Genomic DNA, 16,453 nt, shown 5'->3' with positions numbered 1-16,453 from the left:
GAAGGGCAATTTTTAGAAGTGAAAACATGTGTACTAAAGGAGTAGACAAAATCATTGACAGGGTTAACGGCAGTAAAGAAAATTGGTTCTCAAAAAGAGTCCAATTCTCGATGGATCAATGACTGCATTTTCACTCACTATTCTCCTGCCTCATCCCCTCTGCTCTTCACATCAATGCCTCCCGCTTTTGTCCGACCCTCTTTGAGCATGCGCTCCGGAGATCACGTGAGCGGCAGCCGGGTCCGGAAGTGTGGCCAGGGCTCCGGAAGTGAGCTGTTGTTCCCATGATCCCGCGGGTTGTGGCGGGGCGCGCGGCCGCGGTTGCTGACTGAGGTCGCTCGGGATGGCGGCTCTGGCGCCGGGAGACCCAAAACTAGTCTCCATGATCGTCAATCACCTGAAGAACCAGGGCCTCTTTGACCAGTTCCGCCGCGACTGCCTGGCCGACGTGGACACCAAGGTAAGCTGGAGGAGCGAGGCTTGCGGCCTGGAGCCCCGGGCTCGCTGCTCGCTTTCGGGGGCAAGAGGGAACCGGGCCCCCTGGCAGGTTCACCCCACTGCCGGGGCGGTAACTCCCGGCTCCCCGGCCGCTCTTCAGCCCAGCTCTGTAATGTCCTGGTGCTTCACCCATTCCCGCTCGGGGGAAGCGGGAAGAGCCCCGAGTGCTGGAGCATCGAGATCCCAGAGAGGTGTTCCTGAAAAGCTGCCTTTTTGACCAACTCAGCTGTCCTGATGTCTCATGTCAGGTTTTGTCTGAAGCGCCTTGGGGATGTTTTTCCGCTATGTTAAAGGTGCTGTACAAATGCAACTTAAGATATTGATGGACATGGAGCTCGGGTGACTGAATAGAATTAACATACAAATCAGCCATGATCTAATTGAATGGTGGAGCAGATTCTGGGGTTAAGTTGGCCAACATCTGTCCTTAATGACGTTCTTTCTACTCTGCTAAGTGGAAAAGACATAACTGGTGAAGAATCTCTAGAAGGGAGGGGGTAACAGCCAGAAGTCATGGTTGAAACCAAGAGTATAATTTTGATCCCACAGTGTTTAGCAGGTGAGAGGTAAACAAGATGTCAATGGTGGTAATTGCAAGATTTCCATCACTAGTCAGATTAGAAAAATACATGTTAGAGGTAATGGCCTAGATCTTCTGATCTGTGGTGGAGTGGGAATGCACGCAGCTAACCCTGTTTGAAACTGTGTCTTTACTGTTTATATGCTGAAGCCTTAAGACTTTCCTTTCCCAACTCAAGTTTGATTCAAGCGACCAGCTGAGCCAGGAGGGTTGTGGCAATTTGCAGTTCCAAAGAAGCCATGCCTGCTTTCATCATGAACTGAAGACGCACCCCTTGAAGTCTTCAGTTCATTGAATTTCACTCTTTTTGAATATCCTTGTCTTTGTTAGATTCTCCCTCATCAATTTCACACTCCAACATAGCTCAGACTCCCTAACAATGCTCATTTCTACCCCAGAAGATGCTCATTCCCCCTGCACTTCCCGGCAATGCTCAACTCCACACCTCCCAGCAATGTGAGGGTGACTGCCCTTGACATCAAGGCAGCATTTGACAGTGTGTGGCATCAGGAGCCCTAACAAAACTGGAGTCAATGGAAATCGGGGGAAGACTCTCCACTGGTTGGAGTCATATCTAGCACAAAGGAAGATGGTTGTGGTTGTTAGAGGTCAGCCATCTCAGCTCCAGGACATCACCGCAGGAGTTCCCCAGGGTAGTGTCCTCGGCCCAGCCATCTTCAGCTGCTTCATCAATGACCTTCCATCCATCATAAGGTCAGAAGGGGGATGTTCACTGATGATTGCATGATGTTCAGCACAGTTCGCGACGACTCAGACAGTGAAGCAGTACATGTCCAAATGCAGCAAGACCTGGACGATATCCAGGCTTGGGCTGACAAGTGGTAAGTAACATTTGTGCCACAAGTGTCAAGCAATGACCATCTCCCACAACAGAGAATCCAACCATCACTTGATGTTCAATGGCATTCCCACCACTGAATCCCCCACTATCAACATCCTGGGGGTTACCATTGACCAGAAACTGAACTGGACTAGCCATATAAATACTGTGGCTACAAGGGCAGGTCAGAGGCTAGGAATCGTGCAACGAGTAACCCACCTCCTGACTCCCCAGAGTCTGTTCACCATCTACAAGGCACAAGTCAGGAGTGTGATGGAATACTCCCCACTTACCTGGATGAGTGCAGCTCCCACGACACTCAAGAAGCTTGACACCGTCCAGGACAAAGTTGCCCGCTTGATTGGCACCACATCCACAAACATTCACTCCTTGCACCACCGATGCACAGTAGCAGCAGTGTGTCATCTACAAAATGCACTGCAGGAATTCGCCAAGGCTCCTTCGACAGCACCTTCCGACCCCACGACCACTATCATCTAGAAGGACAAGGGCAGCAGATACCACCACCTGGAAGTTCCCCTCCAAGTCACTCATCATCCTGACTTGGAAATGTATTGGCGTTCCTTCACTGTCACTGGGTCAAAATCCTGGAATTGCCTTCCTAACAGCACTGTGGGTTTACATACACCGCAAGGACTGCAGCGGTTCAAGAAGGCAGCTCATCACCACCTTCTCAAGGGCAACTATGGATGGGCAATAAATGCTGGCTTAGCCAGTGAAGCCCACATCCCATGAATGAACTAAAAAAAGTGTTCACCCTGCAACCCTTGACAGTGCTCATTTGCCCTCCTCCCCCATACTTCCCAGCAATGATTGACCCCACAGCCCCTGCAACCCTGGCAGTGTCCCATTCACTCTCCAACAATGCTCAACTTCCTGCCAGCACCCCACCCCCGCCCCCAATCCCACATCAATGCTTACCACTCCCACACCATTGGACAATGTTCACCTTCCCTTGCACCCGCCTTCCCCCCAATGATGCTCACCGCATCACACCTTTGGCTATGCTGATTCTGCACCACCGTCAGCCAGACTCAGTAGCCAGGAATTCCAGATGGTGAGCGGGAGGGGGTTTGAGTAATGTTGAAGATGAGCAGTGTCAGGAATATGGTGGACGGTGTTGAACAGTGTCAGGAGTATGGTGGGGGATGGTGAGCCATGTCGGGCAATGGTGGGGGGTACTGAGCAGTGTCAGGAGCTATGGTGGGGGGTGCTGAGCAGTGTCGGGGTTGCCGTGAGTGCTGGAGTGCTTTGGCACCCTACCTGATTTACTTAGAGCTGCACTCCCAAGCAACCTTTGCACCTGCTATGTACAGCTCTAAGCAAATCAGTGTTAAATACAGCGTAAATATAGTGCAAACAGCACATGTTTACAGGTCTCAGGGAGACCACCACGAGGGCTGCAATGGGGCCATTTGAGTAAGTCGACTCCCAGAACTTCCAGTGCCATTTCAACCCTCAACAGCAACAAATGTCTAAGCATTCACTGGTATTAGGATCAGAAGATCTGGGCCTTACAATGGAAAGAGGTTCAGATTCCTACCCCAATGGTGAGCTGCAGAAACAGGATATTCTTTTCCTGAATGGAGCTGTGACCAGTATCCATGTGGACAAATTAACCAACGCTTTTGGGTAGTGTTTAAGCTAATAAGGTAAGGTTGCAGGGAAAATCGGGAGAGTACAGGTCAGCAGCTTTAATGGAAAATAAGTGCTGGATATTAAGTTAAGATATAAAGAAGGAACATTCAAATAAGATACCAACATTAAGATGTGTGAATGTTAAAAAGAAAACTAGTTGCCAAATTGGAGAAATTCAAATGAAATTTGGATTAATACACAGTGTCAGAAAAATCATTGAGGACTAGAAAAGTGAAATGTGAGGGCAGTAATATAAATATGGCTGCAGCTGGTCAGGGGACTTGTGATTACATAGAAGTTACGGTATGTTATGACCGGGATGGCAGAAGTGTGCAAATTATCAAGTCCCACTACTCCACAGGCTGTACCATTAACTTAGATGTTTAACTTTCTCACCAAAATGGCCAGTTGTTTACCTATATTTCTAGTGCCCAGAAGAAAAGAAACTCTGACCAGGCTTCTTTCAAAAAAACTGAATGATAAAATAAATTTTGCTTTAAAAATAAATTAAACAAGTTGCAAGTACTGGTTAACACACAATTGTAATCAGGAAGTATAACTATCTACCTCTTCCTAAAGAATTCCCCCACACCAACACACAAACAAACAAAGGGCAAACAGATAGTGTCTCCGTGCAGAAATGGGCTTTGGAGGATGGGTGTTATAAAATAAAGGAAAAAGTCCACACGGTTTCGATGCCGTCGACCTGCACTTCCCTCGTGTGAAGACAAGGCTGGTCCTGGCGGATGTCTGGAAGTTCTCTCAAACTGGTCTCAGCTTTGCAGGTGCAAATGCAGACTAGTTACACTCAGATGAGGGTTCTCTGGCTACAGGTTGATAGGCACACACAATTTCAGGCAAGGTAATGAGAGGGAGCCATCTTCACCTTCAAATATCTCGCATTGGAATTCTCACCAAAAGTCCCTTCAACAATTCAGAGTTTCAATCTCGCCTCCTGAGATTCCATTCCCCTGGATTCTCAAATCTACACTCTAGCACCAACTCTCAAGCACAATTTCAGCTCTTTGGCAATGTCAAGCAGAACACTGTTGCTCCAAAGGCATACCTTTGCCCTAATGGCCTGCAGGACATAATCACCAACCTTTGGCTGCTTTCTTGGATTTTCAATGCTTCTCTTGAGCGCTCTTCAATTACTTGGGCTTCTCCCAAACCTACTTCCCTTAAAGTCTGTTACCTGCAGCCTTTTGGAGTCTCTTTCTCTGCTTCTCTCTTTTTCCTTAACTGGGACCTGTTTCTGTCCCTTGTCTCTGTCCCTTAGCTGGGACACTTGTTGGCAATGGCAGGCGTTCCTCACCTGGTTTGCAAGCACGAGCTGGTTGGGTGCGGTCTGTGCCTTGCCCGTTGCAAACAGCAGAAGAGACATGCTGTTTGATACAATCCGTCAGTGTTTGGGACCTAAGGCCTACATACCTAGCATCACTCCAGCACTGAAATTCATATAGCACATTACTCATTCGTGTGATAGGCAGAATGTCTTGTTGGCTTGATGGGTCCAAATTGGTATCCATTGGACCTGCCGCTTAAAATGACTGGATAGCCTTGCTTGAAAATAAGCTTTAAAAAAAACGCTTGCTGGACTTGTGTAAGACCAATGAGCTGCTGTCTTATATATGGACACTGATGGAAGCGTTGCCATGGAGAATGTATGAGTTAGTGGTGTCTGACAGTTAACTGCCAAGCATTATTAGAAATTTAAACCAGGCAGCTTGACTCAGATTGGTCAAGGCAGGTGGGCTGCCCAAGACACACACAAGTGATGTCCCTTTACACCCTATCTTACCTTCGACATGTTCTGCACAGCATGAATTGACCAAATGGTTGGGCGAATTATTACAACCAGTTTTGAACAAGTTTTCCAGATACACAGTGAAGGATTCCGTCACATTTGCAAAGACCATATAGGACTCGCATATTGAAAGCAATGCTGTGTCCATGTGCTCATTTGACATTGCTAGCCTATTCATCAATGTTCCACTTAAGGAAGCCATTGATATTTGCACTTGTAATTTCTAGGTATTATTTGAAACTTAAATTCCAATTTTGTTCAATTGAGACTTTAACCATACAGGCAACAGTTTGGTAAAGTAACTCAGGAAACTTTAATAAGTTATGAATTGATACTTATCGCACAGGGCAACAACTTCACAGGCGTACTATGGTTCTTGCTTTCCGGTTCCACTTTGGGCGTAGGTCGACACTCGGTCTCTGTTCTCTTTCTGTGTCACTTCTGTGGTCTTCTGCTTCCCTGTGGACAATAGGCTCTGCAAACTTCAATTTCAAACCTGGTGCGTGCCTTGGCCACTGACAGCTGCTGCTTATTAACTTTCCAAGCCACAACCCACAGCGTGATCAATGGTGTTATTGCATTCTGATTGGCTTAGATGAGGCAAAGCTATTTCCTAATTGGCTTAAAGGGTGCGTGATCAATCTGTTATTGGCCCCCAAGGGTAATAGTCATCGACTGATGTCACCTGTGTCCTCTGACTGGTTCCTTAAAATGCCTTAAAGTCACTTATAGAACCATCCTCCTCATTAAAGTTTGTTATTTTAATGACTTCTTGCTAAGATAAAAGGATGTTTTATGGTATCTTCTTTGCCTGTTTGTTTAGGATAGGGGAAGTATGGCTGTCATGCCCTCATGAATGATACCTTGAGCTCATCGTCTCAGACATTGTTTAATTACAGCAGGTTTCTCATTAAATCAGAACCTTTATCAGTGATTGTTTTAGAGGCCATTTGCTAGGTGATGTGTTTTTCTCTGTGGTTGATGGTACTTGGAGTTAGTTACTTTTAAAATTAAGGATAGAATGGGAAAGTTGCTTATAACCTTAAAACTATGTAGGCCTGATACAAAAGATTGCAAGTACTAACGCAATATATTACAAAATAGGTAGTATTTATATTTTATACACACACTATAATTTTTAAGTGTATAGTAATCAGTGTTTAAAACTTCAGGTAGTAAAGTCTCCTTATACCATTCAGTTAGTACATAGTCAAGTGGTAAAGGTCTAAATAAATGATGCAGTTACAAACCAAATCTCACACTTACAAAAGATAACTCTAATACAAAGAATGCATTGAGCCAAATGTAATTACTTCTAAAACACTGAATTATAAATTCAAGCTGCCTGGTTTAAATTTCAAACAATGCTTGGCAGTTAACTGTCAGTCACCATTAACTAGTGCATTCCCCATGGCAATGCCTCTATCAGTGTCCACTTGCCAACCACTATCTTCTCATACAGTATAAAGTTGTTGCTTCTGCTGACATTGGTGTTCTTGCAATTGTCCTGATGAGTGCAAGCCATAAAGCTTTGACAAAATGTCTTTTTTCAGTAAAACAAAGTTAGAAGTTGATGCTTGAATGGAAAAAGATTATAGAGTTAAAATGAACCAAACTTAGGTTTGAAGGGTGGGGGCAAAAAGCAAATGGTAATGCAAGAAATACTTAAACAGGATATGAAAATAGTATAAGTCAAATTTTCTCCAGTGCAGAAAGCTGGAATGCGTTGGAGGCTCCCTTGAGAAGGTGGTGGTGGGCTGCTTCCTTGAACTGCGGCCGCCCATCTGTTGTAGGTACACCAACACGTTCTGTTGGGAAAGGGGCCCTAGGATGTTGATCCAGTGACAGTGAAGGAGTGGCTGTGTAGTTCTAGGTCAGGATTGTGTGTGGCTTGGAGGGGAACATGCAGGTAGTGTTGTTCCCTTGCATCTGCTGCCACTACACTTCTAGGTGGCAGAGATTGTGGGTTTGGAAGATACTGTTGAGGAACCCTTGTGGAGCTTCTGCAGTGCATCTTGTAGATGGTTCCACACTGCTGCAACTGTGCATCAGTGGTGGAGGGAGTGAATATTCAAGGATGGGATGCCAATCAAGAGGCCTGCTTTGCCTTGGGTGGTGTCAAGCTTCCTGAGTGTATTTGGAGCCGCACTCATCTAGGCAAGCGGACAATACTCCACCACGCTCTTGATTGTGCCTTGTAGATGGTGGACAGGCTTTGCGGAGTCAGGTGGTGAATTACTTGCTGCGGAATTCCCAACCTCTGACTAGCTCTTGCAGCCAGAGTATTTACGTGGTTGGCCCAGTTCATTTTGTGGTCACTGGTAACCCCCAGGATGTTAATAGTGGGGGATTCAGCAATGGTAATGCCACTGAATGTCATGGGCATAATGGTTGGATTATCTCTTATTGGAGATGGTCATTGCCTCGCATTTATGTGGCGCAAATGTTACTGAAATTGACAGCTGCAGTGGTGCAGTTTTTACCACTGTCCTCAGAGCATTAGCCTGGATCTCTGGAATACTAGTCCGTTGATATTTGTATCAAGCCACCTTCTCCCCTAAACTAAAAACTATATTTGAGTGCCGGAAAAAAGTGTGTGCGCGTGTCCGAGGGCATCTATGAGGCATTTGAACTCTAAAACACTGCCACTGTGATTAACTAGGTTGAGGATCTGAGCTGTGATCCAGTATGGCAATGAAGTAGTGTACGAGGTATGACTTCGAGATATGTTGAAAGTTCTGGTGCATAGTCAACTGCAGCAGTCCTTTTCCTAAGTCACATTAAGGTTCACAAATATTATTGGTTACATGTAATCAAATCTACGATATGGCAGTAGTGGGTACAGCTGCCACTAGATGGAGTCTGTATGCTAGTAAAACATATCTTGATCATGGACAGATTTTATTGTAGCAAGACATTTGTTAGTTCAACTTGCCTCTGCACCCTTCGATTCAAAGTATTTTTGCCCACTAAGTTGCTGAAAGTACAAGTTAATAGCAGTGCAATGAGGAAAACGGGGCACCTGGGACCTGAGTTAACAGTAAAGGCGATTCACAGAAATGTTAAAGTTTCACACTGAACCACATTAGGACATATGAGGGGCTTGGCCAAAACATTGGATAAAGAGGTAGATTTTAAGGAGCATCTTAAAGGAAGAAAGATGTGGAGACATTCAGGAGTGAATTCTAGAATTTAGATGCTCAGCAGCTGAAAGTATGGCCAGCAATGGTTAGTGATTAAGATCAGGGAAATGCACTAAATAGGGGTGGAGCTTTAGATAAAAACAAAAAGCTAAAAGCTACTGCGGATGCTGGAAATCCAAAACAAAAACAGAATTACCTGGAAAAACTCAGCAAGTCTGGCAGCATCGGCGGAGAAGAAATCAGTTAACGTTTCGAGCCTTCATGGCCCTTCGGCAGAACTGGAGCATAGTTAGAAGAAGGGAGAAATATAAATTGGTTTAAGGTGGGTGGGGGGGGGGGGGGGGGAGAGACACATTGAGGGTGTGGTGTGGTGATTGTGGAGATGAGCAGATAATCAAAAGATGTCACAGACAAAAGGGTCAAAGAGGTGTTGAAGGTGGTGGTATTTGTCTGAGAAAAGTGCTAATTAAGAATGGAAGACAGGATATTCAAAGTACAGCTCTAGTGGGGGTGGGGCTTTCTTAGTTGTAGGACTGTTGGAGGTTACAGAGACAAGGAGGGATGATGGCATGGAGGAATTTGGAAACAAGGGTCAGAATTTGAAAATAAAGATATTGCTCAGCCAGGAGTCAAAGTAGACCGGTGGGACAGGACTTAGTTAAGATATGGGCAGTAGCGTTCTGGATGAGCTTAAGTTTATGGAGATGAGAGTCTGACCAGGAGTGTGTTGGAATAGTCAAATTTGGAGGTAACAAAAGTATGGGTGAGTCAGGTGATGGTACAAAGATGGATGTAGACAGTCTGTGATAACTCAGATATAAAACTCATTTTGGTCAAATATGACACCGAGGTTGTAAATGGTCAGGTTCTACCTCAGAAGGTTGCCGGAGAGAGAGATGTAATCGGTAGCTAGAGAAGAGTTTGTGAGGGGTGAAGGACAGGGGTTTGGTCTTCCCAGTATGTAATTAGATGAATTTCTGCTTATCCTGTACTGGATGTCAGATGGTGGAGTGGTCAAGTGGTAGTTTAAGGTTGTTATGGAAAAGGACAAGGATGGGCCAGAAATCAGAGTTCTAAATTGGGGGAAGGCTGATTTTAGTAAGATCAGATATGATTTGGCCAGAGTGGAATGGGAGCAGCTACTTTTAGGTAAATCTGTATTAGAGCAGTGAAACTCATTCAAGAAGGAAATAGGAACAAATACAGGGCCAACATATTTCAGTAAAGGCAAAGAGTGGGACCAACAAATCGAGGGAACCCTGGATGTCGAGGGATATACAGGATTGGATAAAGAGAAAAAGGGAGGCTTATGGCAGATACCGAGGGCTCAAAACAGCGGAAGCCCTAGAGGAGTATAGAATGTGTGGGGGGGGACTTAAAGGAAATTGGGAGAGCAAAAAGGGGGCATGAAAAAATATTGGCAGGTAAAATAAAGGAAAATCCAGAGCTATTTCACAAGCACATTAAGAGTAAGAGGATAACTAGGGAAAGAGTAGGGCCCATTAAGGACCATAGTGGTAATTTCTGTGTGGAGCCGGAAGACGTAGGTAGGCTTCTAAATTAATACTTTGTGTCGGTGTTCACAAGTGAGAGGGACGACGTGGGTATGGAAATCAGGCAGAAGGACTGTGATATAATTAAAGAAATTAGCATAGAAAAGGGGGAGGTTCTAAGTGGTCTGGCAGGCTTAAAAGTAGATAAATCTCCAGGCCTGGATGAAATGTATCCCAGGCTGTTGAGTGAGGCAAGGGAGGAGATAGCAGGAGCGCTGGCAATAATTTTCAATACCTCTCTGGCCACAGGAGAGATGCCAGAGGACTGGAGGACAGCCAATGTGGTACCGTTATTCAAGAAGGGATAAACCAGGGAACTACAGGCCAGTCAGTCCAACCTCAGTGGTGGGGAAACTATTGGAAGCAACTCTGAGGGACGGAATTAATCTACACGTGGAGAGGCAGGGATTAATCAAAGACAGCCAGCATAGTTTTGTTAAGGGGAAGTCGTGTCTGACCAATTTGATTGAATTTTTCGAAGAGGTGACCAGGTGTGTAGATGAGGACAATGCATTTGACATAGTCTACTTGGACTTCAGCAAGGCTTTTGATAAGGCCCCGCATGGGAGACTGATAACAAAGGTAAGAGCCCATGGGATCCAAGGCAGTTTGGCAAATTGGATCCAAAATTGGCTGAGTGGCAGGAAGCAGAGGGTGATGGTTGAGGGGTGTTTTTGTGACTGGATGCCTGTGTCCAGTGGGGATCGATGTTGGGTCCCTTGCTGTTTATGGTTATATATAAACGGTTTAGACTTGAAGGTAGGAGGGTTGATCAGTAAGTTTGTGGATGACACGAAAATTGGTGGGGTTGTAAATAGTGAGGAGGATAGCCTTAGGTTACAAAAGGATATAGATCGGCTGATCAGTGGCAAATGGAATTTAATCCGGATAAGTGAGGTGATGCACTTGGTCGGGACAAACAAGGTACGGGAATACATGATGGATAGTAGGACCCTGGGAAGTACCGAGGATCAGAGGGACCTTGGTGTGCATGTCCACCGTCCCTTAAGGTAGCGGGACAGGTAGATAAGGTGGTTAAGAAGACATATGGGATACTTGCCTTTATTAGCCGAGGCATAGAATATAAGAGCAGGGAGGTTATGCTGGAACTGTATAAAATGCTGGTTAGGCCACAGCTCGAGTATTGCGTGCAGTTCTGGAATCTGCATTATAGGAAGGATGTGATTGCACTAGAGAGAGTGCAGAGGAGATTTACCAGGATGTTGCCTGGGCTGGAGAGTTATAGTTATGTAGAGAGGTTGGATAGACTAGGGTTATTTTTCCTGGAGCAGAGGAGATTGAGGGGGGACATGATTGAGGTGTATAAAATGATGAGGGGCATAGATAGGGTAGACAGGAAGGAACTTTTTTCCTTGGTGGAGGGATCAATAACCAGGGGGCATAGATTTAAGGTAAGGGGCAGGAGGTTTAGAGGGGATGTGAGGAGGAATCTTTTTCACCCAGAGGGTGGTGGGAATCTGGAACACACTGCCTGAAAGGGTGGTAGAGCCAGATACCCTCATAACATTTAAGAAGTATTTGCATGTGCACTTGCGATGTCATGGCATACAAGGCTATGGGCCTAGTGCTGGAAAATGGGATTAGAATAGTTAGGTACTTGTTTGACCAGCATAGACTCGATGGGCCGAAGGGCCTTTTTCTGTCCTGTAGACCTCTATCACTACTGATGGGATAGAGCTGGGTATCGTTTGTGTACCTGTGGAAACTGGTGTGGCTGTCTGTATACATGTGAAAATGGAAATTGTTTTGGATGGTATCGCTGAGGGGCAGTACGTTGATGCTAAATAGGCAACAAAATGTGCATATCTTTAACCAATCAGATTGAAGGATTGAGAAATAAACTTAAAATTGAGGGGCGTGAATTAGTGTATGAATTGAATGTCAAACCAGGTACAGAAGGAGAAATAAGAAGGAAAGAGATTCTGTCTCGTTCTCTCAATCCAAAAGAAAAAAATTTAAGTTAAAAATGTTATATTGAAATCTGCAACAACAATTAATAGCTGGAAGAATGCAGTTCCAGTTTGCTTGCAATTAATTTTCAGTGCCAGAGATGGGTAGTAATTAAAAATGATTTAATGTCATGCATCCATCTAGTAGTGTCTTTCTTTCTCAATGGAATACATCTTTGTTGAGAGTTATGAAATATCTCCTTAAATGCCAACCACTACTTATCCACTGTCTTTTCTTTGTTATTACCTTTAAGTTAAAGGCACTAGTTTCAGACACAAGTTTCTCACCCTCAAACTGAGTGTGAGATTCTTTCATGTTATGATCACTCTTGCCAAGAGGAACCTTTACGATGAGATCATTAATTAATCTTGTCTCATTACACATTGCCAGGTCTAAAAGCCTGTTTCCTGGTTTTTCCAGAATGTATCATCCTAAGAAACTGTCCCCAATACACTCTATGAACTCATCCTCCAGGCTACGTTTGCCAATTTGATTCGTTCAGTCCAGATAAAGATTAAAATTGCCCATGATTATTGCAGTACCCTTTTTACAAGCCCCCATTATTTCTTCATTTATGCCCTGTCTTACAGTGTAGCTACTGAGAAGGGGCCTATAAACTACTCCCACCAGTGACGACTTTCTTTTGCTATTTCTTATCCCCACCTAAATTGATTCCAGATGTTTATCTTTCCCGCCAAGATCATGTACACTACTGTACAGATTTTATTCTTTACTAACATAGCTATCTCCGCCTCCTTTTCCTTTCCTATCCTTCAGAAATGTCAAGTAACTTTGAATATCCAGTTCCCAGCCCTGGGCACTTTGCAACCATGTCTCAGTAATACCTACCATATCATATCTATTTATTTCTATTTGTGCTATCAATTCATCACTCTTGTTATGAATGCTGTATGCATTCAGATAAAGATCCTTTAATTCTTCCTTTACCATTCTTCCCTATTCCGACATTTGCTGGTGCACTCTTATGTTTGTACGCTTTGTGCTTTCCTGTCACACTCTGGCTACTATTACCCATATCACTACCCTGCACTATTGTTTTGTCCTTTCTTGTTAACTTTCTAAATCTCCCCTCAAATAAGCCCTCCCACCCCCTCCATTTTTTTCTTCTTAGACAGTCCCTCAGGATCAAGGATGACTTGCATCCACTTCAGTTCATTGGGTTCTGAGATGGCTGATAAGTCCATTGTGCAATATGCAGAATATGCTACATGTGGGGCAGATGGTGCTTGAAGGATTGGGTAGATGGGTTGTTTGGAGGTTTGTGCGCTCGCCCCAACACCTCAGCTTCATCGCTGCATGTTCCTGACGGAAGTCTCTCAATGTGTTTGGTGCCTTCCTGAATGAGCCTTTTCCCTTTTGTTCCGTCTGAAGCCAGGGTCTCCATGAGTCAGTGGGGATGTTTGATCTCTTCAGGGATGCTTTGAGGACATCCCTAAATCATTTCTGATGTCCTCCTGGGAGTCTCCTGTCAAGCTGAAGTTCTAAGTGTGGCAGTTGCCTTGAAAGTCAGCCACCAGATTTGAAGGATCTTGAGAAGGCACCGCTGGTGGGTCATCAGTGCTTTGTGGCGCCTGCTGTAGGTTGCCCAAGTCTCCCGAGCATGTAGGAGTGCGGGAATCACTACTTTGATTAAAGCCCTCTTTACAACCCGAGTTATTCAATTTGCCTGGGCACTGGTCCCAGCATTGTTCAAATAGAGCCTGTTTCAACAGAACAGCACCCTCTTTGCCCAGTACAGGTGCCAATGTCCCATGAATTGAAACCCATTTTTCCAACACCAATCTTTGAGCCATGCATTCAACTCTCCGATCTTAGTGACCCTATGCCAATTTCGTCATGGCTCGCGTAGAAATCCAGAGACATAGAAATCCTTTGTGGTTCTGCTTTTTAGATTTAGCCCCGAGCTTCTCATTCTCCCTGAGAAGAATCTCTTTTCTTGTCCTTGCCACGAGGTACCCAAATGGACCATGAAAACTGGATCCTTCCACTCTCATTCAAAGGTCCTCTCCAGCCTTAAGGAAATATCCTTACACTGGCACCAGGCAGGTAATACAATCTTTGGGACTTGTGCTGTTGGCTGCAGAGAACAGGATCTATTCCCTAACTACTGTTCCCTATTACTACCCATTCCTTTTCCTCTCCAAACTTGAATAGCCCTCTGCACCATGGTGCAGTGGTCAGTTTGCTCACGTTTGCCGGAGTGTCTGATGTCATATGTGCAGGCTGCAAGAACTTCAAACCTTTTTGACGGGTGCAAGGGTTGAGGTTCTTACAGTGGTATCTTCTGGATCCCTATATCTGACTTCCTCATTGTCACACCCTGCTGTCCATAACCCTGGACCAAATCTGAAGTCTTTAACCTAAGGGGTGTGACTGCCTCTTGGAATCATGTGTTCAGGTAACTTTCTCTCTCCCTGATGCATCATTGTGTCCAAAGCTCAGTCTCTAACTCATCAATTCTAAGCTGAAGTTCCTCAAGCTGCAGACACCGGTATAGATGTGGTTGCTCTGGATCACTCTGGTGTCCGCCAGAACCCACATGCCACAGCTGCAGCACATCACCTGCCCTGCCATTTCTATTGTATTTTGTTTAACTAATTAGGGCTTCAAGTTTAGAAATATCACTCGATTATTTATAGGTATATTAATTACTTTAGGTAGTTAAGCTATAAATTTAATACAGTACTTATATCTCTCTGGTCCAGTTTATGTTGCAGCCCTAGTTAAGAAAAACATAATATCACCAACCAATCACCCGCCTGCTCACCTAATTAATGCTTCATGACATCAGCACTCAAGGCTTGATGTCTCCTGTTCCCTGCCTCAGACTACTTGTTTTGAGAAAAACCAGAACAGCATTGCTTCACTCACTGCTTCCCTCACTTTTATCAAGCTGGCCTAATTTTAATTAATTGGTGCATTAGCAAAAACCTTTTTTTTATGTTAGCAACTCAGCCCCAAACAACCAGGTAACCGGTTCAACTAGCCACCCAATAAACTGTGCAGATGCCACTCGCAGGCAGCTTGTTTATCACTAACACTGCGGAAAAAAACTACAAGTTAAGGTTGAAGTTAAGATAAATGTTAAATGAAACATTTGACTAGATTTTAGAAAAAGATCAACCCTTAAAACACTTGGAATTCCCTCACCCACCAAATTCCCAAGTTCAGTACTGTACTCTGTTGACTCTCCATCAGCTGGCCTCTGTGGTACTTATACCCTCTGGCGCGAACCACTCTCCTAAATAAACTAGTGCTTCTGCTATCATCTTCCTAGTTTCTTTGAGTATGTCATGCATACTTGGGTTTTAATCCTCTTTCAGCTTTGCTAGTTTGTCAATTATTTTCTGCCTTTTATCCCAATGGTATTAACCTTTTTGGGCTCATCCCCTATTGGAATGTTTATTTCATTATCTTCAGTAAAAGTTTGAAACCTTGGATTTCATAATTTTGCTTTCTGCTCTTTTTTAAGCTTCCGTCCTAAGTTCATATTTCCTTTTGTCGTTCTAATGTAGTTCTTATATGTCTCTTTCTTTAGATTCAGTTTTTCCTTTAGTTCTATTTTTATCCATTGTGCCTCATAATTGGCTTGTTTGTTTTTAGTAGAATACATTTTTCTTGAACTCCACTTGCTCCCTTCTAAAGATTTCTTCTTCCTGTTTTTCTCTCTGACTTTTGCAATATTTTCTTCCAGTTATCATCTTTTGTTCCACCCTTTTTTCCTCATAATTTGACCTTTTCCAACCTATTACCTCTGTCTTATTCCTATGTACTTTGGATCCTAATCTTGAACCTTACGATGTTGTGACCAGTCTTACTACTCCTACTCTTGCCTCTAATCTGCTTCATTACCCATTACAAGATCCAGCACTAATTTTTCTCTTGTTGGACCTCTTGCATATTGAGTGAAAACCAAGCTCTGGAGACGGTAAGAACTTGATCCCCTTCTCTCCTTTTGCTGCTACTTCCTGACAGATGATTTGTTGATATTTGAAATCTCCATGATTATTAATCTATTCCTGCTACTCACTACCTAGATTTGCCTAGATATTTCTTTCATTCGTTCCCTTCTACTTTTCAGTTGTCTGTAGTTCATTCCTATTGGGGTAATATATCTTCTAACTCAATCCACATGGATCTATCTTACTCCTAGTTATTTCCTCTTTTTCTACCACCGTTATATTATCTTTTATTAGTGCAGCTGCTCCTCTTCCTCTACTCTTCCCAAATGTGTTACATCGGGCAGACCTGTTTTCCATGTAACCATGTTTCTGCCCACCTTTCTGTATCCAGATAAAAGCAAAATACCATGGATGCTGGAACTCTGAAATAAAAACAGAAACTGCTGGAAAAGCTTAAAAGGTCTGGCTGCATCTGTGG

General features: G+C 44.1%; 1 protein-coding gene across 4 annotated transcripts in view; it reads left to right on the top strand.

The window, feature by feature from the left end:
- Positions 1-272: 272 nt before the first annotated feature.
- The window catches only part of bod1l1 (biorientation of chromosomes in cell division 1-like 1), an 80,429-nt gene continuing 64,248 nt past the window's right edge, over positions 273-16,453 (top strand). For 2 of the 4 annotated variants that reach the window (XM_078544902.1, XM_078544888.1), the window contains exon 1: positions 273-460. In XM_078544902.1, coding sequence (XP_078401028.1) covers positions 344-460 — 117 coding nt within the window. In that variant the 5' untranslated portion in view covers positions 273-343. The remainder of the gene's footprint in view (positions 461-16,453) is intronic. The other 2 variants (XM_078544891.1, XM_078544897.1) reach the window with 2 other exon arrangements.

The sequence above is a fragment of the Cetorhinus maximus genome, chromosome 1 (assembly GCF_964194155.1).
Source record: "Cetorhinus maximus chromosome 1, sCetMax3.hap1.1, whole genome shotgun sequence".
In the NCBI taxonomy this organism is placed as follows: domain Eukaryota; kingdom Metazoa; phylum Chordata; class Chondrichthyes; order Lamniformes; family Cetorhinidae; genus Cetorhinus; species Cetorhinus maximus.
The sequence above is the reverse complement of the archived record's forward strand: the minus strand, read 5'-3'. Positions and strand labels throughout refer to the sequence as shown.